Genomic DNA, 24,674 nt, shown 5'->3' with positions numbered 1-24,674 from the left:
CTATATGGCTTAGTTTATAGCTCTTAATGCTTAATAAAACATACTGTTATTGTCCTATTTCATTCCTGCTCTTGCACATGGTATGCTTTTCCACATGGTACTCTGAGATCAGGGTTTAGGAGGATGTCCTTTTAATAGCTCCCCCCATAACACCTATCAATGCATGTGAAATTTATAGAAATAATTGGTGTGAGCAAACAGTTTTGGGCTTTTTTTAAAAACAGCTTTTTCAAGATCATGTATTATACAGTTTGCCTGTTTAAAGTACACACTAGTTTTTGGTATATTCACAGCTTTTATTACAATGCAATTTTAGAACATTTTTGTTCTCAAAAGAAATCATATATGCATTAGCACTCATTCCATTTACCCACTCTTTACTCTTTTGATTCATAAGATAGCATGCTTTCTAAATTTAACTAGCAAATTGATGGTTTTCTTTTCTAACTCTTCTAGAAATTCCTTCAGGTTTTTAAATAAAAATATACAGTATATGGGGCTCCCTGGTGGCACAAGGGGTTAAGATGCAACCTATGAAGCAAATCACAGCCTCTGCAGCACGAGTTTGATCCCCGGCCAGCTAGGGAGAAACCCATATGGTGCATTAGACCTCTCCTTTTTTGCCTGCTGCTCCCCTCAGCAGTGTATTTCACGCAGTCTGCCTGTTCTGTTCCCTGCTCTGTCTCTGGTGGATCCTCTCACCCCCAACATCTCTGGCCTGTACCCCAGCTCTTGTATGCATAATAAATAAATCTTTTAAAAAAATACAGTATATGTAATAAAGAATTTTTGTTTAGATTAGTGTTGATAACTCAAATGCAATTATTCCTCTTTATTAGTGAATAGAAACATGATTTTTCTTTCAGGCATTGGGAGAATCTTTAGGAAAGGGAGATGATCATAAAGACATGGACATCATTACCAAGTTTCTTAAGGTATGTACATCTAGATTAGGGAAGGACATTTGGTGGGTTACGGAACTGGCTCTGTGTTTTTGGATTATCAAAGATTAAAGATTAGAAAGGGAAGTACTCGGGCCTCCTCGGTGGCTCAGCCTTTGAGCGTCGCGCTGTGAAGCTGTCCACAGCCTCTGGAGCGTGGGTTTGATTGCCGGCCGGCCAGAGAGATACCCACATGGCATGGTAGACCTCTCCTGTCTCGCTCGCTGCACCCCTCACCAGTGTTTTCAGTCCACCTGCCTGTCCTGCTCGCAGCTCTGTCTCTGGTAAATTCTCTCACCTTCCCACGCCTCTGGCCTATACCCCAGTTCTTGTATAAATAAATAGATCTTTAAAAAAAGGGGGAGGAATACTCAAATATTCCATGCATGTACACTTTAGGGTTAGAGTTATATACTTGGATGTGGAAGTTAAAATAAATATTTCTTTGTGGTACTTTTAAAAAGCTTACCTATTAATGTATATACAGAGAAAAGAATGCAGAATGAACAAGAAGTTTGGAAAGTTTAAAACTTGAAAGCACTTTCAGAAGGCACACAAGGAGAGGGTTCCAGAAGCTTTAATGAGAGGGTGATGATAGTAGGGAAAGAAGGATATGGAAAGACATTGGCAGTGAAAAGACCAATAATATCAGTAACCTTTCAAAGACTTTATTTCTGAATTGTACCTATTCTTGCTGTGATTAACTCATTCCAGTTTTCTTCCTAGCATTACTCTTTTTAGTGGCCTAGGTAGAGTATGTGCAAATTGCAAATTCATTTTAGTGTATTCACAAGCTATTTGTGTTCACACCAAGAAATTTAAAAGAAAGAAATGCTTTTGCTAGTATTTATAGCTTATTTGTGTGGCAACATAGTCATCATCCAGATTCTGAATATATTAAGACGAGGGCCTGGGAACTGGTGGGTACTGGAATTTCCTCTTTGAATGACGGCTTCTCATTACACAGGTATAGGTTTAGCTAATGCTGCTAGAGGAGTATGTCTTCAGTCTTCACTGTTTACCTACCTCAAGAAACGGTATTCTTTGTGCAGATAAACTCAAGGGGTAAGGGGAGGAGTGTAGGGAATGGGTCATAGTTGTATAAATTTCTGTTCCTTTTTTTCCTTTAGTTAGATGTTTTAGTTGGAATTTTTAATTGTGGTCAGTATTGCACAAATAGAAAGACTTAACTATAGTACACTTGGAAGATTATATATCACAGCTTTATGATTTTATAGCTGACAAATACAAGTACATGCTTATTTCTATTAAATTGTTACCCATGAAACCTGATAAGATCTTTTTGCATTTAAATGGATTATTTTGTGCTAAGAATTTATGTTTGAGTCTTACTAAAGGGTGTACATCAAAACATGCAGAACAAAATAACCAGAAATAGTTCATTAATTAAATACTAAATAATATTAATAACCAGTGAAGAAATTTAATATTAATATTATTATTTTTTTTTATGTTAAAGAATTTCTAAAACTGTTGGACCACTGGGTGGCATTGTAGTATAAATTTACCCATTCTTTCAACAGTTTCTTCTTGGTGTTTGGGCTAAAGAATTGAATGCCAGAGAAGATTATGTGAAGCGCAGCGTGCAGGGTAAACTCAACAGTGCTACTCAAAAACAGACTGAGTCCTATCTCAGACCCCTCTTCAGAAAGCTACGGAAAAGGGTAAGGCTTCTTGAAAAAGGCTTTTATTAACTAACTTTTAAAAAGGGAATATATATAGAATAAATGTTGTCTGTTAGCTTCCAAAATCAGTTCATGCTCTTTTCCCCTTTTCCAGAATCTCCCTGCTGATATTAAAGAATCAATAACAGATATTATTAAATTCATGTTGCAGAGAGAATATGTGAAGGTATGTTACCATTTATGCATCAAAATTATGCTTATGAGCACATCTAGATTATGTATGTAATGCTTATTTGTGTGGCAGTATTTTACATAGGTGATTTAAGAATGAATGTGAAGTGAACTAGAAGTATAAAAACTTATTTTTTTAATGTATGGTCAGCTTTATTGTTAGGTATGAACAATACACCATCAGATTGCTCTGTATTTAGTTATTTTTAAGGTAACTCAGCATTCTTTAAAGCATGAAATGGATATAGGCAATGCTCATTTTATGAATGGGATTGAAATTCAGAGTTTGTAGGTCATTATTGGGGACTGGAACAGATATTCCCATAGAAATAATGTTATGCAGGTTAGTTTCCCAGGCCAGCTATAAAAGCTTATTTAGCCAAACGATTGCGCTAATGAGACAGACAGGATTTAACTAACCTTTATAATTGTTTCTTTGGGAAAATGTTCCATGTAAGGTTGCCAGAATTCATCTTTCCCTTTTCAGTATCATTTGAAATGGAAGGGAAGACATTTCCATGTTCCACTGGCTTTGTTTCTGAATGGGTTCTGGCAGCAAGTGGCAAGGGAAAGAGCTCTTGTGTCCAAGGATTGCTGAGACGGAGTTCAGTTAGGGGAAGGTGGAGGGCTGTTAGTTGGTGCAGAGGAACAAGAAAAGGGCCTACGACACCAGAGCTGGAGAGTGGAAATGTGATGCTGCCTGATGGGTGAAAAACAGAGGTAGGCTGTGCCTCCCAAGAGAATAGGAGTAGAGAATTTCAGGGCAGCAGTTCCACTGACAGTTCTAGGGAGTACATGGAACTCTGACAGAAAAGTGGGAATGATGCTGCTTATTCTTGTGTACTGAGTATCTGTAGTTCCAGGAAGGAACTGCTGGCATTCCTAGGTAACTGGGTGTTGACTTGATCAAGCTTCATGTTAACGAGGCTAATAAGTAGCGATTTTACTCCTAAGAGCCAGTCTTCACAAAGAAAACTTTTATGGCTACAAATTTCTTCAGTGTATATATTTATGGCCATAATTTAGTCTATATAATGTCTATTAGTTGCATGATTCTTGTGGACAGTTACATTGGAATAAATGAAAAGGTCATTGTCTACTAAAGTAGATGCCTATCCCCTTATTCTCACATGTAAGAATCAGAAAATTTATTTTGTGTAAACTGCAGAAAGAGCCAATAAACTAATAATCTGTTTGGATGGTTTTATTTGGAAATTGGAGAAACTAAATATTGGATTTTTTGTCAGTTCATAACTAGATTTGAAACTTAGGCATTTGAGAATCAGTGGTAAAAATGTATATACACTCTTCTTAAATAAAGCTTTGTAGAGAATATTTGAATTTAGGGTAGAAAATCGTCTTCCAGTTAGCGTATTAGCAGTACCAGTATTTTTTTCTCATCGACTCTATTTATCAATCACATAGATGTTTAATTTCTGAAATTAAAGTCTATATATAATATAAAGTCTATATTAAAGTCTGGCTACATAAGCTTTTCTGAAATATCTCTAGGTCTTTTAGTATTGACTTGCTTTCAGTTTTTCTCCCTATAAGTAGACAGTCTGGGTTTAGAAAAAGACCTATTTGGGGCCTCCCCGGTGGCGCAGCGGTTGAGCGCTGGGTTGCGAAGCTACCCGCAGGCTCTGCAGCGCCGGTTCCATCCCCGGCTGCTCCCCGGCCACCGGAGGAGGGTCCCACATGGCGGCAGACCTCTCCTGCCGCCCGCTGCTCCCCTCAGCAGTGTACTTCGGTCCTTCTGCCTGCTCTGCTCCCCGCTCTGGCTCTGGTGAATTCTCTCACCCTCCCGCGCTTCTGACTGTACCCAGTGCATGTATAAGCAAAACAAACAAACAAACAAATAAATAAATAAAATAAAACATGCCTCTATTAAAAAAAAAATTAAAAAAAAAAAGACCTATTTGTCTTCATTGATTTTAGTCTTTGTGTTTTGTAGCTTTTATTTTAAGATTCTTGGCAGGTGGGAGATGGGGGATGCAGGGACAAAGTGGGCCGATCTCATTCTTTAGTAATTTGACTTGAGGGCCAATATTTAATCTCTGTTTATACATCTGCTGTGGACCGTATATGATAGTCCCAGCACACAGAACTCTCGCTGCTTTCAGAGCTCTGTTCAGCTGTGCAGGGAATGTATATAATTTCAGGTTGGATTATGAAAAACTAGTTAGCCTCTGTCCTCTGTGTGACCACCTATGGAGAAAATTAGGTCTATAGGTGACCCAAACTTGAGTTTCTGTCAGTGTATCGAATTACCTACCTGGTAATTCCATATCTGAAATGTATTAATTTTATGCACAAAGGCTGCGCAGGAATGTTTGTCTTTATAGTCACAAGATTAGCTTTGGTTTCCATTTTTCCATGAACATTTGTGGTCTTGGGCAGGGCAGTCAGTCACCCAATATTTTAATTTCTTATATTTGAATAACTGAAATGGTAATACTTTCAGCATACCAAAGAGATTGATGAAAACTACATCAAGGTCTGGGAAATAATTGAAATAAGAATTTGGACCAACACAAGAGTTTTGCTTTTCTGATCTCTTCTTAAACTTCGTTTTCAGGCTAATGATGCTTATCTTCAGATGGCCATTGGAAATGCTCCTTGGCCCATTGGTGTCACTATGGTTGGTATCCATGCCAGAACTGGTAGGGAAAAGATTTTTTCCAAGCATGTTGCACACGTATTAAATGATGAAACACAGCGGAAATACATACAGGTAAGCAATTTGGAGGGAAGGAAATTGCTCTGAAGTTTAACATTCTTCAATTCCCAAACTGAATTTTGAAAGCAAGAGAATTATAGCAATTAGGATGAAACTTGATTAGAATGCAAGTTCACTATTGAGGAGTGATATTTAAGATACCTTCACTGAATAGAATTAAAGATCTTTTTTAAGTTTCATATATGATTTTAGACAATGTGAAATGGCTGTGTTTTAATTACCTTAGCATTGAAATAAAATCACAGATTACTTTCAGGGTTTAGTGAAGCTTGATAAATTTACAGTATTTTGCAAGTTGTTCTTTTTTATTCCTTATCTACCTTCAAGGTATATGTAACATCTACTAGACTAAAAAGGTAGGAGTAGTAAGAAAACAAAAATGGCATTAATAATAATTTTCAAGGAACTTACTTTCTACATGAATAAGTCTGTAGCATTTATAGTTTATTTTCTCCCCCCCCCCCAATAGTTTATTTTCTTAAAGTTACACATGCCACAAATAAAGTTGTTTGCACTGTGTTGGGTTAAACTTTTCTTCTTATTGGGGGAAAAAAAATTAATTGTAATCTAACTTTTGCCAAATTACCAGAATTCTCAGTTTGTATATGTATAATGATTTTGTGAGATGTTAATTCTAAAACTTGAAGATGACACTCTGGAAGTTTACTGAAAATGTAAAATTCATAAAATACTTTCAGATTTTGTGCCAGAGAATAATCATTACCATATTCATAAGTTATCTTTTTATTTGTATTTCAATTCGAAGTGGTAAATGTTAATTTGTGTGTCATGCTTTATGCCTTATTCATATATATTAGCATTTTAAAATATGATTTCAATGTGACTTCCTAATATGAACTGTAAAATTTACAGAGCTCAAATATAGACTGTTGAAACCCAAAGACATTTCCAGTTTTTAATAACCACCAGTGACTATATTGAAGGCATTAAGTTTTTAGTTAGGAAAAAAAGCTGACATTAAAATGGAAAACAGTTCCCAATGATTAAATTTGCTAATTGTGTTCAACTATATCATGGCCAAAGCTATAGGGTTTATAAAAGTTTATATAGACAAATTGTCTTAAAGAGAGCATTTCTTTTTTAGACAATGACATGATTTTCACCTCACTATAACCCCATTTTCTTTTTTCAAATATACATAGCCTTTAAAAAGATTTTTGGTTTATTTTTGAAGCTATACAATGACCTAACCTTCCTATTGTGTTCTTTTTTAATTGTTCCCTTCCTGTTTAAAAAAATTCTTTGTCTCCTCCATCTTCCCTCCCCCCTTTCCTCCTAAAATATCAAGGGGAAATTGGTGAACATACTGTATCTGAATGTTAGGAAGGATAATTATTCTTGTAATACTCTTCTGAACAGACATAGACATGATATTTTCTGGTGATTCATAGCTTATTGAGTGAGGGAGCCACAGAATACGGAATCAGTGGATCTATATCTATTCAGGTGGGTGCTAGTGATATGTCATAGGGTTTTTAGTGATACCTCTATGCTGTCCTATTTGACAATTCAGTGACTGATTTGGATGACTGTAGAGAAAAGCATTTTTATCAGTTTTATAGTCAACAAAAATAAGAAGGTATATGGTATGTGTTAAAGTGGAAGAGAAATTGGCATTCCATCAAGAAGACGTGGCATATATAACAATGGAATATTATTCAGCAATCAAAAAAGATAAACTCATGCCATTCGCAGCAACATGGATGGAACTAGAAGGAATTATGCTCAGTGAAATAAGCCAGAAGGAAAAAGAAAAATACCGAGTGGTTTCACTAATAGCAGGAATATAGGCGAACCAAATAAGACATTAGTGTGAAAAAAAAAAAATAACAGTACAAAACACAACAAAGCAAAAATGGACAATTATAAATCAGAGACATCCTGCAGGGGAGGTTGAGGGAGAGGGATCAGAGGGAGGGAGGAGCACAGGGGACTGAGGTGATAGTGCTCAGGTACATTGGTGAAGGGACTACACCTGAGGGGGTGGGGGGAAGCAAATATTATTTAAAAATGAACAATGATGTAAAAAAATATATAAAAAAAGAAAATGCATACATTATGCAAAAATGAAAAATGATGTAAAATGTATAAAATAAAAAAAATAATAAATTAAAAAAAGGGCAGATTCTAAAAACATATTTAGCAAGGATGACCATAAGGAAATTTAAATCTAGGGCCTTCCCAGTGGCGCAGAGGTTGAGCGCTAGGTTGAGAAGCTGCTCGCAGCCTCTGCAGCGCCAGTTTGATCCCCTGTGAGGGTCCCACATGGTGCCAGACCTCCTGCTGCCCGCTGCTCCCCTCAGCAGTGTACTTCGTCATTCTGCCTGCTCTGCCCTCTGGCTCTGGTGAATTCTCTCACCCTCCTGCGCTTCTGACTGTACCCCACTGCTTGTATAAATAAATAAATCTTAAAAAAAAATTAAAAAAAAACTGATACACATGTGACCAAGAAATAATAATAAAAAAAGAAATTTCAATCTCATAAGCCAGTTGATTCAGCATACAATCCAGGTGCTGTATATGAGGAAAAATTAGGGAGTTTAATGGGTTATAAGTAAAATTAGTAGTATGACATGGCTACTGAAAATCGTACAATAACTTATGTTATCACAGACATACTAATTTAGACATAATAATAATTTAGTGTCAGCCCCACAGGGCAGAAACATAGTACACTATTGTACCTCCGGAGTCTCCAACAGACCTAACTCATGGTGGATGCTCAATCAGTGTTTCTTGATTGAATAAATAGTCTGTAGAGTCAAGACAAGAAAAATAATAATCTTGCACTTTCTTCCTAGTTCTTGAGAAAGGAGACTGGTGGAGATCTGGACAGCAGTGCTGTAGTTAATGGAAGAGCTTTCTAGTCGAAGAGGGATTAAACTTGTTTATATAGCTAAGAACCATGTAAGGTATATGTAGGAAGACAAATTTCTAATCAATATAAGCAAAAGATGTTTTTTGTTAACTTTTTATTTGGAAATACAGACTCACAAGACATTGCAAAAATTGCATGAAGAAGCTTTAAAGCACAACAGCATCTCTTCATCTAGGAGTACAACTGCTTTGAAAGATGGGAGAGGTCCCTGCCATTTGATGTTGGCAAACACTGAGTTAACTATTTCCCTTTCTTATCCTCTGTCCCTTAAATCTCTCTGACACTTCTGCCATTTTCTCTAAGAGTCATTACTTTAACCTACAGTTGCAAATGTGTCCATGACCAAGTCAGATGACAAGCGAGCTGACTACTAAGAAACACCTGATGTTCTGTTATTGGGTTTCCTAGTTTTCACATAGACACAGAGAAGCAGTATTATTTCATTTTTCTCTCAATTCTCCTGTGAGAAAAGTGGATGATAGAAGCACATTGTGAAGTGTCAGCTGATGCTTAGTCTTGGTGTTGTTGGAATTACCTTAGCTCATTGTTACCTTGTAGGAATATGGTGTCATTGTTGCTTGATTTTCCTTTTTAATGACAAAATCTTGATATTTTTTAACTGATTAAAAAAATATTTTAAAAATATTGGTATCAGTTCAAAAAAATTAAGAATATTTAAAATCAAACAAAATGTCAATTTGTGACCTATCTCAAAATAAACTCATAATGCAGCTTAAGACCAAAGAATGACCAACTCAAGTTAGATTTTTGTATATTCTTGATTATAATGAACTAATTTTACTAAGCTGTCATATGAATCTCCCTGTCACTTTCCTTTTTTGATGAGGTTGAGTTGAATTTTCCTAAAAAGGAACATTTTGAATATATTATTTGAAGTTTAAGTCAGAGGTTGGCAGACGTTTTCTTAAGGGATCAAATAGTAAATAATTTAGGTTCTGCAATTCTTAGGTCTCTCTTGCAACCAGTCAGTCCTGTACATCTAGTGTGAAGGCAGCTAGTGGTTGTGTTCCAATAAAACTCCATTTATAAAAGAGGCAGATAGCTTGTAGGCCATGGTTGCTAACACCTGGTAAATGTGTAAATCCAAGCCTTTTTTTAGGTTAAGATAATTGTTGAGAGAGTAGCTGTGAAGGTCATTTAATAGTGTGAAGGTCATTTAATAGTCACTATTCTTACCTGTGTCATTATTGGTAGATTTTGGTTAATTTTACCTGTTTTGAGCATCATTCAAATGGAATTTTGCAGTGTGGGAGGTAATTATTTTTTATTTATACTCATGAGAATATCAGGTGAAAAATACCTGTTTAATGAAATATAGTAGAAAACAGTTCATGGGTCTATTTAACTGTAACATGGTTTCATCTTTTGCTATTATGCATACCGCTATCAAATTTATACTGTGGAAACTGAAGTGTTCTTTTTCTCACAAAAACTAAACATACCACAGGAAGAGTTTTCTTAGCATTCAGATCAAAGAAATGTTGTGGAGCTTACCAACTAGCCTCAAACCCAGGGTTAGCTTTAAATTGGTGGTAGTAAACTGCAAGGTCTTTGTTCATTTTCGCTCAGGGAGAGTGTAACCTTTGACCCAGAGTTGAGTAAAGCTTTTACACAGACTATAGAAGTTCTTGATTATTTAGAGACTTTATAAGTCAGTCACTTCAAGACACCTCTTGAAAAGGTTCACATCTTGAGCATTCTTGTCTTTATAAAAGAGAAGAAATAGGAATGAGAAAAAAAGGTGAATTTGACATCAAATGGCTGCTTGCCTCTTCATGACTATTTTCCACCAATCCTCATCTTGCCCTGTACCCCAGAAACCTGACTCTTACACATAGGTTGACAGGGTAACAACCAATTTCTTATGGACACCATTGACAAAGCCCCTTTGTCCTTTCGTTTCTGATTGGGACAAGAGAGGAACTGTAAAGCACTTTTTAGCTGGGAGGAAAACGGGTTGGGGTAGTATTTCCCTGGCTTTTTGTGACATCATGTGGTTGACTATTTTTTTTTTTTTACTGACTGCCAGTGCTTCTCTCAGGTTAAGGTAATTTTTGAGTTACCTTACCTTTTAGGTGGCTCCACAGTTACTCTTTCTCTGTTTCAGTGATCACTTTCTCCCTTGTCCTTTCACAATTTGGCTCGCCGTGGTGTCCCAATATAGCCAGCTCTGGGGTACTGTGTATCTGCTGTAAGTCTCAAGCCCTGCCTTTGTAAAATCCTCAGAAGTACTATCATCAAATTGTCCAGTTTGAGTGTGCCCTTTGTTTTCTGTTGGTATCATCCTTGATATTTACATTACTGTTGTACACAGGATCAATTGATCTGTACACTGTGTTCTCAAAAGAATAAGGAGTACTATTCATTCCAAGTAATTTTTCTTAAACTTCACTATTTTGAAAGCAGCGTGTCCTATAACAAATTATTTTTAATAACCATTAGTTTGTAAATTCCTTAGTAAATATATTCCAATAATATTAGGTCAGCTATTTAAATCCATACTTTAGACTTTGGCTATTTCATCTACACTGGAATTGCCATATTTATTTGTTCTTGGACATTAGTAATTTATAAGATATTCATGTATTGCCCGGAATAGTATAAGTATTCATTATGATGCATGACCACAGCTTGATTCATGTTGAGTATACAACATCATAGTTGGTAAACACTTCCTGTGTGTCAGTCCTCAAATTGTATGTCATACATGTGGATCATGTAATTTTATTCTACCTTCTAGCATTTTGACTTTGATAAAACATTCATGCCAAGGTAAGTTACTGCACAAAAGCAATTGTCTACCATTTTATTACTTCCTGGCATATTAAAAACACCTTTTATCTTACACATATGTCACCTCTTACTGTAGAATGATAGTGTTTGGTGCAAACACATTTTGGGGAATGCTGATATAAATTGTGCTATACTATGCCTCTATGCTAGAGGCTTCATTGATAACAAATATACATTTTGCTTAGGGTATTAATCTTACATTACTAAGCCACATGCTTGCAAAAAAGTTAGATCACCCTGCATTAGAAAAGGGTGAATAAATGAAATCTTCCTCAAATTAGGCATTTGACATTTTTACCTAAGTTAGCTAAGTAGGTGAGTGCTATTCTTGAAATGAAAATCTCACTCATAATTTGTTAATTTTCTGTGCAATGATGAACCTTTAAATTGGAAATATGTTCTCATTAGAAAACAAACAAAAATGAGAGCACTGTTTCTTACTATTAACTATGTAAGTAGATTGAGTTAGTCCCAAGCTGTTAGTTTTATTTAATTTTCCACTAAGTCTTGCAGATAACTGAACTTTATTTTTTTAAGATTTATTTATGCCTTGCCATATGGGTTGCTCCCTGGCTGGCCTGGGGATCGAACTTGTGCTGCAGAGGCTGCGGATTGCTTCATTGTGGGATGCTTTACCCCGTGCATCACCAGGGAGGTCCCTAACTGAACTTTTTTATATATCTAATCCGTGCAATGGGACTTCCATAGAAGCAGTGTGGAATTACTATTTTCAGCCATCATCCAAAGTGACTAGATCAGGCCCAGTCTTTAAAGATCTAGAATGGGTTATTTGGTTAAATTAATTTTTAATGATATATGAAAAGACTTCTAACAGACAATTGTAGGATTGGCCTTTATGCAGGACTGTGGGTATTAGTTGTAATTGTAAAAGTTAACTTTTAAGTAATTATATACACATTTTTTAAAAGATTTATTTATGTATACAAGAACTGGGGTACAGATCAGAGGTGCAGGGAGTGAGTGGATTCATCAGAGACAGAGTGGGGAACAGAACAGGCAGATCTACTGAGATACACTGCTGAGGGGAGCAGCGGGCAAGACAGGAGAGGTCTGCCTTGCCATGTGGGTTGCTCCCTGGCCTGCCGGGGATCGAACTCATGCTGCAGAGGCTGCGGACACAGTGCTGTGCTTAACCCCTTGCGCCATCAGGGAGGCCCTATATACACATATTTTGAACATCACATTTCAGGTCACATAACTATTCCTTAAGCCTTAAGTTAGTACTAAATTTTTTATTTAAGTATCTCGTTAATTTTCCTTTATTAGAACTTTGACAGTTCATTGACACACTTTTATTTTTTTATTTTTTAAAGATTTGTTTATTTATTTATTTGTTTATTTATTTATACAAACACTGGGTACAGTCAGAAGCACGGGAGGGTGAGAGAATTCACCAGAGCCAGAGTGGGGAGCAGAGCAGACAGAAGGACCGAAGTACACTGCTGAGAGGAGAAGCAGGTGGCAGGAGAGGTCTGCACGCCATGTGGGGCTCTCCTCCGGTGGCTGGGGAGCAGCCGGGGATCGAACCCCGTTCTGCAGAGGCTGCGGGCAGCTTCGCAACCCAATGCTCAACCTCTGCGCCACCGGGGAGGCCCAGACACACTTTTAAATAGCTAGTGGAAACTATGACTCAGCTTATATTTGCTCACTGTTGGAGAATGAATTGGTGACATCTATATTTAGGAAACAAAAAATAATGGGGAAAATCACCTATGGAAGGAGATATCATAGCACACTACGCTTTGAACAAAGTTTATGTAGACATGAGGTAAATCCTGAATATTGAATTCACTAAGAATTGTGATTTGGAAAGGACAGGTAAGAGAAAGTATGTTAGGTAGGGGTATGTGTGTGGATGGGTGTATGCATGTGTGGAACCAATGGGCATGAAGTAAGACAGTTAAATTTCAGCTTTCATAATAGTAGGTCAGTAGATACTATCTGAAGCAGAAAAAAAAAAAAAACCCACCAAACCAAACAAAAAAATTAGCACTCTTAGTGAGTATTTAGAAATGTGAGTAAATGCCAGAAGAAACACATAAGAGGTTTTAGGTGTTTGCCTCTGAGTTGCTCACAGAGGACTGCTATGATTTGCTCTCAAAGCTATGTGATTTTTTTTTTTCAACAACACATCTCACAAAATATGGAAATACCTTGATTTTTTTTTTTTCCCTGTCCTAATCCCTCTGTCCACACACCTTGATGGTTCTGTATTCAAAATACAGTTGGAATCTGATCCCTTCTCACTACTTCCTCTGCTGCCATTTGTATCTAACCACCAACCCCTCTCATTTGGATTATCTCTTCCCTGGTGTCTGAGTGTCTGTCCTTAACCCTCTTCAGATTGTTATCTGTACAGCGCCCAGATAGGTCCTGTTAAAAATATGAATCAAATTGTGTTACCTGCTCAAAGCCCCCCACTGTTTCCTTAGTTCACTTACAGTTAAAACCAAAGCCCATCTTCTGGTTGCTCCCTCCCAGTATTCACACCCATTCCCCTGTTTTATTTCTTCATAGCACTTATCATCTAGCATGTTAGGTATTTTACATAATCACTGTTTCTTGTCTGCCTTTTCCTTTTAGAACAGTCTTAGTGAGGGTGGGGATTTTTTTTGTTCTGTTTTCTGCTGTAGTCCCATAGCCTAGAACACTTGTTGCCACGGAGTAAGCACCCAACAAAGATTTATTAAATAAATGTATTGCTTTCACAAAAATAAAAATTATATGTAAACATACTACTAGTTTTTAAAAAATATTTTATTTTATATAATTCTTACATCATTTTTCATTTTTGCACAATGCATGCATTTTCATTTTGGTTATAGTCCCCATACAATTGCACCCCCCCTTATTTTGACCCTAATCCTTCCTCCCCCTCACCCCCCATGCATCTCTGGCCCATAGTTGCTTGTTGATTTCAATTTTTTACTTTGAAAATACTACTATTTTTTAAGACGATTTTTTCAATAAGCTAAGTAGCTCATTGTCTCACTGTTTTAAACATCCAAGAGCAATTTGAAACTGATATCCTGAAGTATCTGCTTCAAAAAGATTGATTTCTATTTGGAAAGTAATCATATGCTCTCCTGAGATTATACCCCTTTAAAAATCTGTATTCTGTACTATCAGTTCTTACTGCAAAAATGTAATGTTCTGTGGTAACTGTGACTTGTACTGTTGTTTCACAACCTTTTGGCAGCTAAAATTTCAGCAGGATACTAGTATTTTTTTTTTTTCTTAAGCCACAGAATCTACATTAGTGACAGTAAACAAGCACCACAAATACCTTCTATAAGGAGCAAACACCTAAGATACCAGTACTTACCTCTGGCAGTCAGTTTACCTTTTGTTAATAATTCCTGCTTTGTTTTGCTGCTGACTAAAGCTTTTTGTATTTCACCCGGGTGTTCTTCTGACCTATTCCTTCAGGAAACTTAAGATGCCAAATTAGTGATATCACATATATTTCCATGACTACAGATCACAATTCTGCATACACATATTAGCATTCACAGCAGGAGAATCTGGACTATGAGAAGGAATGATCTTTATCCTCAAGCAAATACCTGATTAGCACAGGGGACAAAAAAAGAAATTGAGGAGCAAAGCAAATTATATGGTGTTTTTGCACTGCCTGCCAAAGTTTGTTGTCCTGGCAATGCCTGCCAAAGTTTGTTGTCCTGGCAATCAGCTGAAAGATAACCTTCCACAGTCCTAATTCTTAATTCTTAAGCATATTATGGACAGTCTTTGAATTCACAGAGGTCTTTAAGTAAAATATTTGAAAGCCTTTCTTCTCTCATGTTGAATCTGTAGTTCATGTTGAACTATAGTTTAATTCATAGAAGTAATTTAAAATTTGTGTTGTCCACTTACTAAGGGGTTGAAGGAGTTTTGTTGGTGGTGATTTCACTGAGTTTTAGTTGCTGGAATACTTAGGTTATTAGAGTATGCATTCTGAATGCTTAATTTTTAGTTACCTGTTAATATTAGTATTCATTTTGAGGTTGTTTTTTACTTTTCCCCTCAGACTTGAAGATGTGCTCTTCTGTGGATATGTTGTGTAATTATATCCATATACTCTGCTTTCTCACTAGGCCATGAAGTTCTTTGTTGTTTAAAGAGCCAATGACATTTTATAATATTTTGAGGAAAGAAAATTAATTTTATAATATTTTGAGGAAAGAAAATTAATTTTGAGGGAATACTAGTTAAGTACCAGGCAAAGTGCTATATACACTGTCATATTAAATATCTAGTAATTATTCTAGGCCTGAACATAGTAAACCTTTGACCTGTTCCTATTATTGCAAAAGGGTCTGAGAGGTTTTAATTTTTGTGAACCTAATTTGTAGAAGATAAAACAGTTAATAGAATTCATTGCTGGTTGCAAAATTGTCCCCCAGATGGTGGCATGTCACAGGTTTCTGCTGTTATTCCTGGCCTGTTTGTGAATTTTGATACTGACTTAGAGGTGTATTTGCTTAGTAGTGGATGAGAAATCTAATAGGAATAACTAAACTAAACACCAACCTCGTATTTTATTAAAATAACCTAATTTTAATATTAACTGATTCATCTCATCAGTTGAAAAAATAACTACATAGTTATAGACAAGAACTGACCCAATTACAGAAGAGGGAGAAAGCGCTTGGAATCTGTGAAGGTCAGTGGGAATTAGTAGTGTGTATTGTAGTTGTATAAAAAGAACTAAATGCTGATTAACAGATGCCAAAGGTATAGAACAAAAGGTAATACAGAATCCATCCCCTTTAGGGAATTCTGCAGGATTGGCTGGGTCATGTTTGGAATGTTGTGTACAAGCTTTTAATGTTATATTAAAATGTTTTATCTTGTAGTATTTGGCACATTCGAAAGAATAGATGTAACATGTAAGTTATAAGTAAATAATAAAACGAACATATAAAGACCTCCCATCTTAAAAACTAGAGTTCTGATAAGCTGGAGTCTGTGTTTTCCTTCTCTACCCCAGAAGTTACCATTATCCTGTATTTGTCATTTCTTTGGGCCTTTTTCAAAAAGAATTCTACCAAGTTATGTGTGTATTTCTGAGCAATATATTATTTTAAAATTATTTTTGAATTTTATTAAAATTTTATTAAAATGTACTGTCTATAGCTTTTGGTCAACTTGATTTTTACACTAAACATTGTCTCTAAGACCTCATGTATATCAGTTGTTCTCAGCCAGAGGTTTACATCTGTGCTATAGAACACAGAAGAAAATTTGGTTGACTCTTTCCTCAGCCCCTCCAAGGATGGTATATATATATGTATAGCACCATTTTAGATACACAGGAAAAGTGCTCTCTCATTAGATAAAATGGATGTTTTAAGTTAGACAATTTGGGCTCAATTCTCTATTGAAACCTGGTGGAGAAAGGCTGAGTTGTTATATGTAGCTCCAGTTGACTCATTTTTATTGATGTAAAATGTTACATTTGGGGGCATACTAAGGCTTATTCTTAGATTCTCCTGTCATAGATATTTGGGTTGTTTCCAGCATGTCTGTTACTATTATTGTTAACTGTACTGTTATGGTTCACATTGTACATAATGTCTGGGTGCACATGTGTAAATGTTTCTCTAAGTATACATCTGAGTGGAGTTGCTGGGGACTATTATATTTTAATGGGGACATTGATAAACTGGAGTGAGTCCAGAGGCAATTAAGAATAGTTCAACCAAATCATAACCACTTCAATTTTTTTTTTATTTTCTTAGGGATTGAAAAGATTAATGACCATTTGCCAGAAGCACTTTCCAACGGATCCATCAAAATGTGTGGAGTACAATGCACTATAAGATCTATATATAGTGTGTAAATAACAATAAGAAACTTACGGGAGCTTGGTACAGACTTCTGGAATTACAAAAACAAATGAGGGAAGAAGAAAATGGAGTTTCTAGTCTCTGAGTTCTACCTAAAGCAACTTTTGGTTTTAAGAACTGTGTGGGCTCTTGTGTCATATTTCTGCAAACTGATTTTTGTGTCTTCCTTTTATTTTAAATAGCCAAAATATTAAATTCGAAAGACCTTTCCCAGTAATTTGAATGTGTAGATAACAGTCACAGATGGGAGCTTAAAATTACTTTTTCATTCTAGACCTGAAAGTTGCTGTGATTAGATAATTCAGAAGGAACGTTTGGACTTAATTATTTCTGTAAAATATGGTACTTTTCATGTTGTCTTTTATGTAGTATTTATAGAAAATATTTTTATATATTTCAAAAAAGGGAACCATTCAATGAAACTTTATAGTCCTTAAATCTTGCTGAACTTTTGCTATCTTGCATTAGAATTTGAATGTAAGCTTTGTTATTACTGTAAACTCAAGTGTTTTTTTTTTCTTCTTTTTTGTTTCAAAGCTTGCCTTTATCTTTTAAGAAGTGTCAGTTTTAGTGTTGTCTGTCATCTCTTGGGACAGATAGAATTAATAGGAAATAGAAGGGGTGGGAAGATGGGGAGAGCATATTATACCAGCAGAAGTCAAACAGAGCAACTCCAGTGCATCGAAGTTCAAGGTAAGGAAATGGATTATCAAGCCAGCCTAGAATGGAGACATTTTGATGATGCTGATCCTTCCTCAATTAGGACTGCCTGCCAGCTTCTTCATCTTCATGAGACCATGAAGGGCTATGTTCCTTGCACATCCCACTCAGCAAAGAGGTGTCAGTCCACTGGTTGCTTCCCAAGACAGTAGGTCCTGGTTCAGATTTTCCACAAAGAGGGGACTTGTTCTCAGTCTTGCAGTGTCATACCCAGATAATTGTGATGAGTCACTGCATTTTAGAAGTTGAGAGAACTCAGTTAACAGAGGAAGGTGAGTAAATAGAATGTCATGTGACAAGATCGGCAGTACTAATAGTGTAAGAGAGGGGGTGCAAAGTCAACTTCTGCCTTCTTATTTCAGCTCTCTACCCACTAACTAACTGTATGACCATCGGCAAGTAACTTCATCTTTCTATGCCTCAGTTTCCTTATCTGCAAATGGTAGTTAGTAATTGTTGTGCTTACCTCATATCATCATTGTTTAGGATAAATGCTCATTGGTGGTTGTCTGGCATTTAATAAGAGCTCAGTAAATACTATTTTTGTGTTGTTATTAAAATACATCCAAAATAGCTTTTAGGAACCCTGCAGTCAGAAGCTATGTGTACTCATGTAATGATAATAATGATGGTATTAACAGTATTGGTAATACTAGAAACATTATTAAGCATTTTCTGTATCCAGGCTGGCTACTTGCCCTGTCAGTAATTCTGAGTTTAACAGGGCAGGGGATGTGATAGGAGCTAGAATCAGCTGAATAGGTGGGCGTAAATTCACAATTCTTATTCTGGTCCCTTTTAGGAAGGCTTGAAAGCTGGTTTTGGCTGCCTGTGGTTAATGACTGTGCCTATCATTTCTGCTTTTATTTGCATGATGGTGTTTGAGGCCTTTGTCCTGAATTAAATCAGGCTTCCCTCTTTGGAAAACTTTTTTTATTGGAGCTTAGGGGAGCTTACTAGTGCAAATGAGAGACAGACTTTCATAAGATAACACAATAATGTAGACTTTTGTGTGTAGTAGTCTTGTTTTAAAGGATTTGTTTATAAATATTATTTAATTTTTACCTTTTAATTATACACAATCAGGCCACAACAGTTAATTTCATGTGTCTTTCCTTTTGCTATTAATATTTCACATAAACAAGAATTGTATCGTGACACAAATGCATTCTAAAATCGATCAGTGTGGATAGATGGATTGATCAAAATTGGTAACATTTTCTGCAGTGCTGAGAATGTTAACCATTTTGGGCATGGGTAGAGGGAGGTAGGTTCAAGATGTGTATTTCCTCAGAAAAGTTTTCCATTTCCTTGAAATTGAGGATCTTCATATCACTGCAAATAACATGTGGATATATGGAAAAATGACCTCCCACATCCTCCATGTCATGGAAATTTTAGTTCAGCAGATACTTCATATTTCTGTTTTTAACTGTGTAAAACAATAAAGGCATATCTTTTTAAATCATTTGCAATCCTGAAGTAACTAAGCCCCCCCCTTTTTTTTTACTCCCTCCCTCCCCAGACTGCTATTCAAAGAAGTGCATCTTTAGTAAAATACTGGTTTTCCCTCAGAAGTAAATACTGCATTTTCTAGGCTCATTCTTGCCAGCTGCAAAGATGGAGCAGTATTTTCAGTACTGCAATACAGAGCCTGTAGCAATCTGGAAGTCATGATTATGCTTGCAGTCTATGGGGAAAATTAGGAAAATAAAGCTGAGGCCAAAGATAATTGACACATAAGGGAAAGAGAGAAGAGAGGATGGTCCGGATCTTGTTGGAAGACGGGGGATGTCCTGAGAGACTGAATGAGCAAGGCAGCTGTCACTAATAACAGAACTTAGAGTTTTGCTATGCACTCTAAACTCTCAGAATTTGAAGGAATAGGAAATAGGATTGATAGCAGTACAACTTTTAATGTTCAGTTCTTCCCTCTGGTGATTTCTTGACCTGCTCTAGCACTTTAGATTGCCCTGGGATTTGACCTCAGTAAATACTTTAGAAATAGGACTGTCTTTGTATTTGAAAGAAAGTAATAACTTATTCTGAAAGTAAACAATTTGGGAAAAACTAAAAAGTATTTCAAAGTCTTCAGTAGTTTTGAATTTGGGGATTCCTATCACTGACTCCTTTTCAGTCATACAGTAATCCCCTTTAATGCTTTTAACATAGTAGGATAGAAGAATTAAGTGGGACATTTTCAGTGAAAGGAGAACATTAATATGTGGCCGTTTCCTTTGTATGAATATCTAAAGAACATAACTTGATAGGTTGTACTTCCTTCCTTCCCTGACCCCCACAGCATTCTCCCATGAAGGCCCTGCAAGAATAACTTTATCCCGTAGACATTTATGGTATGGAATCATATTGGGAGTCTTGAACTGAAAGCACTTTCTCACGGCACATTTATGTAAGAGTTTCCAGCTGTCTGGTCTGAGGAGCCAGCTCCAGTCCCCAGAGGGTCGCTATGGGAACACTGTTATGGCAACTGGTTTTCATCACAGATTCTACAGTTAGATTGACTGAATTACAACCACACACCAGTTCTTCAATGGTTAACCATAACCTTAAAATCTTTTGAAATTTAAAAATAAGTTCTGGTGGTGTGGAATAACTAGGGGAATGCAGTGCGGCTAGCAGCAGCAGCTGTGCTGTGAACCAACCCCATTCAAGATTCTGGAATCATGCTCATTTAAAAAAATGTTTTTTTTTTTATGTTTACCAAACTGTTTATTATGAAAGCACTGATTACTTACTTGTCTTCATTGTAAACTCTGGAGTACTTTATACTGCTTGCTTAAAATAATCCGTATGTTGCTGATAACGGTTATTCTATTTAACTTAGGCCACTTCCTTTTGTTTAGTCTCTTCTCCCTGTCCTTAAGCACCAGCTTTGAAATAATTGTAAGCCTTTTCTTTCTTACAGTTTTCAAATGGAATACTTCAAGCTTGGTTGGAGAGCAACTAAGAAGTTTAGAGCTTCTTTTTGAATTATTGGTGATCTCAGATTGAGTCATGAGCCTCGAGTCAGTTATAGTCTGCTCTCCTTGCATTTCCGAATTCCCAGTTTCACAACTTGGCCAAAACTAAATTGCCTTTGCTTTCAAACTGCTCTTCCTTTAAGGCTTGGGAGACATCATGTTGTAGTCTGAGACTGGCATAGAGTTTCTGTCAATCTTGCGAAGTGTGAGAGTTAAAACTGTAGCATTTGAAACTGGTGGGCAAAAGACACTAATTCATAGTAAACAACAGCAAATACGCCAAGACCCAGTATGACAACATATATGCATATATATCTGAAACAAAAGTACTGAAAGCATGTGTGATGCATTCATGTTTGTTTTTCTGTTGTGTTTCTTTTAAAAACTATGTTGGTTGTGACTCTAAACTAGGTTTCAGCCAATGAATGCATTGTTACCAGCAGTTTGAAAACCATTTATTAAAAAGAATTATTAGCAGAATCAAGGAAAGGAAATGACTTAAGACGAACCAAGGGCAAAAAGGTTCTATCCTTTTTAATTTTTTTTTTTTTAAACAGAAACATGGAGATAACACTTGGCTTTCAAAGTTAGTATGAAATGTAGCACATTATAAAACCTTGAGTATTCCAAATATTAAGTACTTCTAAACTAACATTTTGTAATTTTCAGATGTAACTTATCCAGAGAAGAATAAGAGGAGCAACATCTAAGCCTGTCTGTAAGAACAGTGTCAGCAAGGGTAGGTGGCTACCTCAGGCTGGCTGGAAATTGTGTAAAGCAAGATTAAACAAGATATTATAAAAGAAATGGAAGGCTAAAGTATGAGATTGGGTGCAGGCATAGAGAGATACAAAGAGTCAAGTATCTGTTGAGGGTTTGTTCAGCTTTTTGAAGGTTATTTTCCACAAGTAAAGTAGAACAAGATTTCTTTTAATATAAACATATCTACAGAAAAGAGTAGAAATCAAAAAAGTACCATATTATTTATTTTTCAAGGTGAGCATTTTCCAAAATAACTAGTACCCAAATCAGGATAATGTTACTTGGACCCCATAGCTTCCTTCATGCCCCTCTAGGCACAGCCATTACCTGATTTCTAACATCATCTTTAAAAATTGAAAAAACTGTTAATACATAATGCATAAACTAAAAAATTCATCCATGCAAGGTGTATAATAGTTTTTAGAATATTTGTATAACCATCACCATGATCTAAAGTTTAGAACATTTTCACCATCTCAAAAAGAAACCCCATTCCTATTAGTAATTAATCCCCCACAGGGTAATTTTGCCTATTTTTAAATTTACCTACTTAACAATAGTATCACACAGTAAGCTTGACTTTTATATTTGATTTCCCAAGTTTCTGATATCCTGTGTAATTGTTCTTTCAGTTCCATTGTTGTATCTCAAAATACTGTTAATAGACTTTTGAGTTTCCAATTTTTGGATCAATGTTTGTATATGCATTTTTGTTGAATATGAATTTCTGTAGGGATACATGAAGGTGTGAAATTACTGGGACATAATATGTCTTAGTTATAGAAGATACTGTGAAAGAGTTTCTAAAAAGGACTTGGACCAGTTCATACTCTCATAAACAGAATTTGAGTGTTCTAGTTATTCCACATCCTGGTCACACGTAATATATTGTTAGTCATTTTTCATGTTAGCCTTGCTGGTGGGGGTTAAAATAGTATCTCATTGTGGCTTTAATTTGCATCCGTGATGACAAATTGAGCAGCTTTTTTATATGCTTAATGGTTATTTGGGTGTTATTTTTTGTGAAATTCCTGTTCAGGATTTTATTTTTGTCCATTTTTTTCCCTATGGAGAATTGCCTGCTTTTTTCTTACTGATTTTTAATTCTTAATATATACCAGTTATGAGTCCTTTGCTCGATGTATTGTAAATACCTCTTCCACTCTCTGACTTGTCTATATTCTAGGTTACTTTTTTTTTTTTTTTTATAGAGGCATGCTTTATTTATTTGTTTGCTGGTTTGTTTGTTTGTTTTGTTTATACGTGCACTGGGTACAGTCAGAAGCGCGGGAGGGTGAGAGAATTCACCAGAGCCAGAGCGGGGAGCAGAGCAGGCAGAAGGACCGAAGTACACTGCTGAGGGGAGCAGCGGGCGGCAGGAGAGGTTTGCGCGCCATGTGGGACCCTCCTCCGATGGCCGGAGAGCAGCCGGGGATCGAACCGGCGCCGCAGAGGCCGCGGGCAGCTTTGCAACCCAGCGCTCAACCGCTGCGCCACTGGGGAGGCCCTCTAGGTTACTTTTTAATCTCAAGGTGAAGTAATCATATAACCAGTTCAGATACTGACATAACCTTTGTCAGCTATCTTTGCCACATAGATTTTATAAAAACCAAGTCATATAAATCAGTGTTAATGTAATTATTTCTTTTGCTTAGTTATGTCATAATACTATTATACCAAAGCGTAGAGGATTTGAGAGAAGAGGAAATATGTGAGTGTTTTTGTTAAACCTTAGTTTAAGACTTTACTACTTTATTTCTTCCTTTGTGTGCAAGTTTACATGTCATATATGTGAGGTGTGGACACTGCTAGTTTCCCTATTTTCGTTTGCCTCTTCTTTGCTAACAGTGCCTTAATTTGTTCATAGTTGCAGTGTACACAGTTGAAATTGCTTGCTCTCCTAGAACCTTTTGTCGTTAGGGCTGGTTATTCTGTACAATCTACCAATAGGATATAGATGATGCCTTTTGGGTGAGACTCTCAGGAAAGCTATTTTTCTGAGAGACACAGACTTAACTAATAGATAAATTTTGCTGTTTTTCTGTTTTTTTCCTGAAAGTGATCCCAATGCTTAGATACTGTGCAGCTGTCCTGCAGTCTTTAGTCTAATGCTAATGCTAACCAACAGCAGAGTTTGTTCTTTGATGGTTTCATGGAATCACTGTACAAACCTTGCTTTATTAGTCAGTTTCCAGAGAAATAAAACCAATAGGAGATATATGTGTGTATATATGTATGTGTGTGTGTGTATATATATATATATATATGTATATATAGACTTACTATGAGGAATTGGCTCATGTGATCATGGACGCAGAGAAATATCATGGTCTGCCATCTGCAAGCTGGAGACACAGGAGAGCCGGTGGTATAGATTCTAGTTCGAATCCAAAGACATGAGCCACTTGAGAAGCTAATGATGGTAAGCCCCAGTCTGAGAGTAGAAGACTGAAGAAGCTGAAATAGGCAGGCAGGAAGAGTGATTTCTTACCCCACCTTTTGCTATTCAGCTTCTCAAAAGATTATGTTACAGGGCAGGGTGAGGGGCACCCCAGAATCCCCAACCTGCCTACTCTATATAGGTTCTGCCATATGCTGCATCGAGACAAAAACATACTGTAGTATGCAAGACCTTTAATGGAAAGGAACTTTAATACATGTGCAATAAAGAAAAGACAAGGAGTATCCAAATCAAGCACCCATGGTTACCCATCCCCTCGTAGGTAGATGCCCAGCCAAACAGGGTTGGCTCAAAGGAGGGCAACTAACACCCAAAAGCCTGTCACAAGTCAGGGACCCATAGGAAAGGGGCAGAAGGAACAAAATCAAGATAAAAACTTCCATTGTTAACCTCCCCACGGGTCTCTCACCCACATCTGTTTCAACCAGTCCAAAACCAAGAAACAAGTACAGTTTTTCAGATGCTTCTCTGCTCCATGTGCCGCCTCCAGTTCTGGCTCTCTGTTCTTCCTTCCCACCTCTAGTCTCTTTTCCCACTGCTGCTTCTCTCTGCTCAGCTCCACCCTCCCTCAGGTGGGGCAGGAAACTGGAACCTCCTCTTTTCCTG

The 24,674-nt window shown here is 36.6% G+C and overlaps 1 protein-coding gene across 7 annotated transcripts in view; it reads left to right on the top strand.

Annotated features, from left to right (window-relative positions):
• PRPF18 (pre-mRNA processing factor 18) overlaps window positions 1-17,117 on the top strand; it is a gene marked incomplete at both ends in the record, with an annotated part of 62,105 nt that extends 44,988 nt beyond the window's left edge. For 3 of the 7 annotated variants that reach the window (XM_084254465.1, XM_084254464.1, XM_084254470.1), the window contains 5 exons: window positions 867-935; window positions 2,486-2,626; window positions 2,742-2,813; window positions 5,397-5,552; window positions 17,037-17,117. In XM_084254465.1, the coding sequence (XP_084110591.1) occupies window positions 867-935; window positions 2,486-2,626; window positions 2,742-2,813; window positions 5,397-5,552; window positions 17,037-17,117 (519 nt within the window). The remainder of the gene's footprint in view (window positions 1-866; window positions 936-2,485; window positions 2,627-2,741; window positions 2,814-5,396; window positions 5,553-17,036) is intronic. The other 4 variants (XM_084254468.1, XM_084254467.1, XM_084254466.1 and 1 more) reach the window with 3 other exon arrangements.
• Window positions 17,118-24,674: the final 7,557 nt, after the last annotated feature.

Source organism: Talpa europaea (genome assembly GCF_964194135.1).
Source record: "Talpa europaea genome assembly, chromosome: 14".
In the NCBI taxonomy this organism is placed as follows: domain Eukaryota; kingdom Metazoa; phylum Chordata; class Mammalia; order Eulipotyphla; family Talpidae; genus Talpa; species Talpa europaea.
The sequence above is the reverse complement of the archived record's forward strand: the minus strand, read 5'-3'. Positions and strand labels throughout refer to the sequence as shown.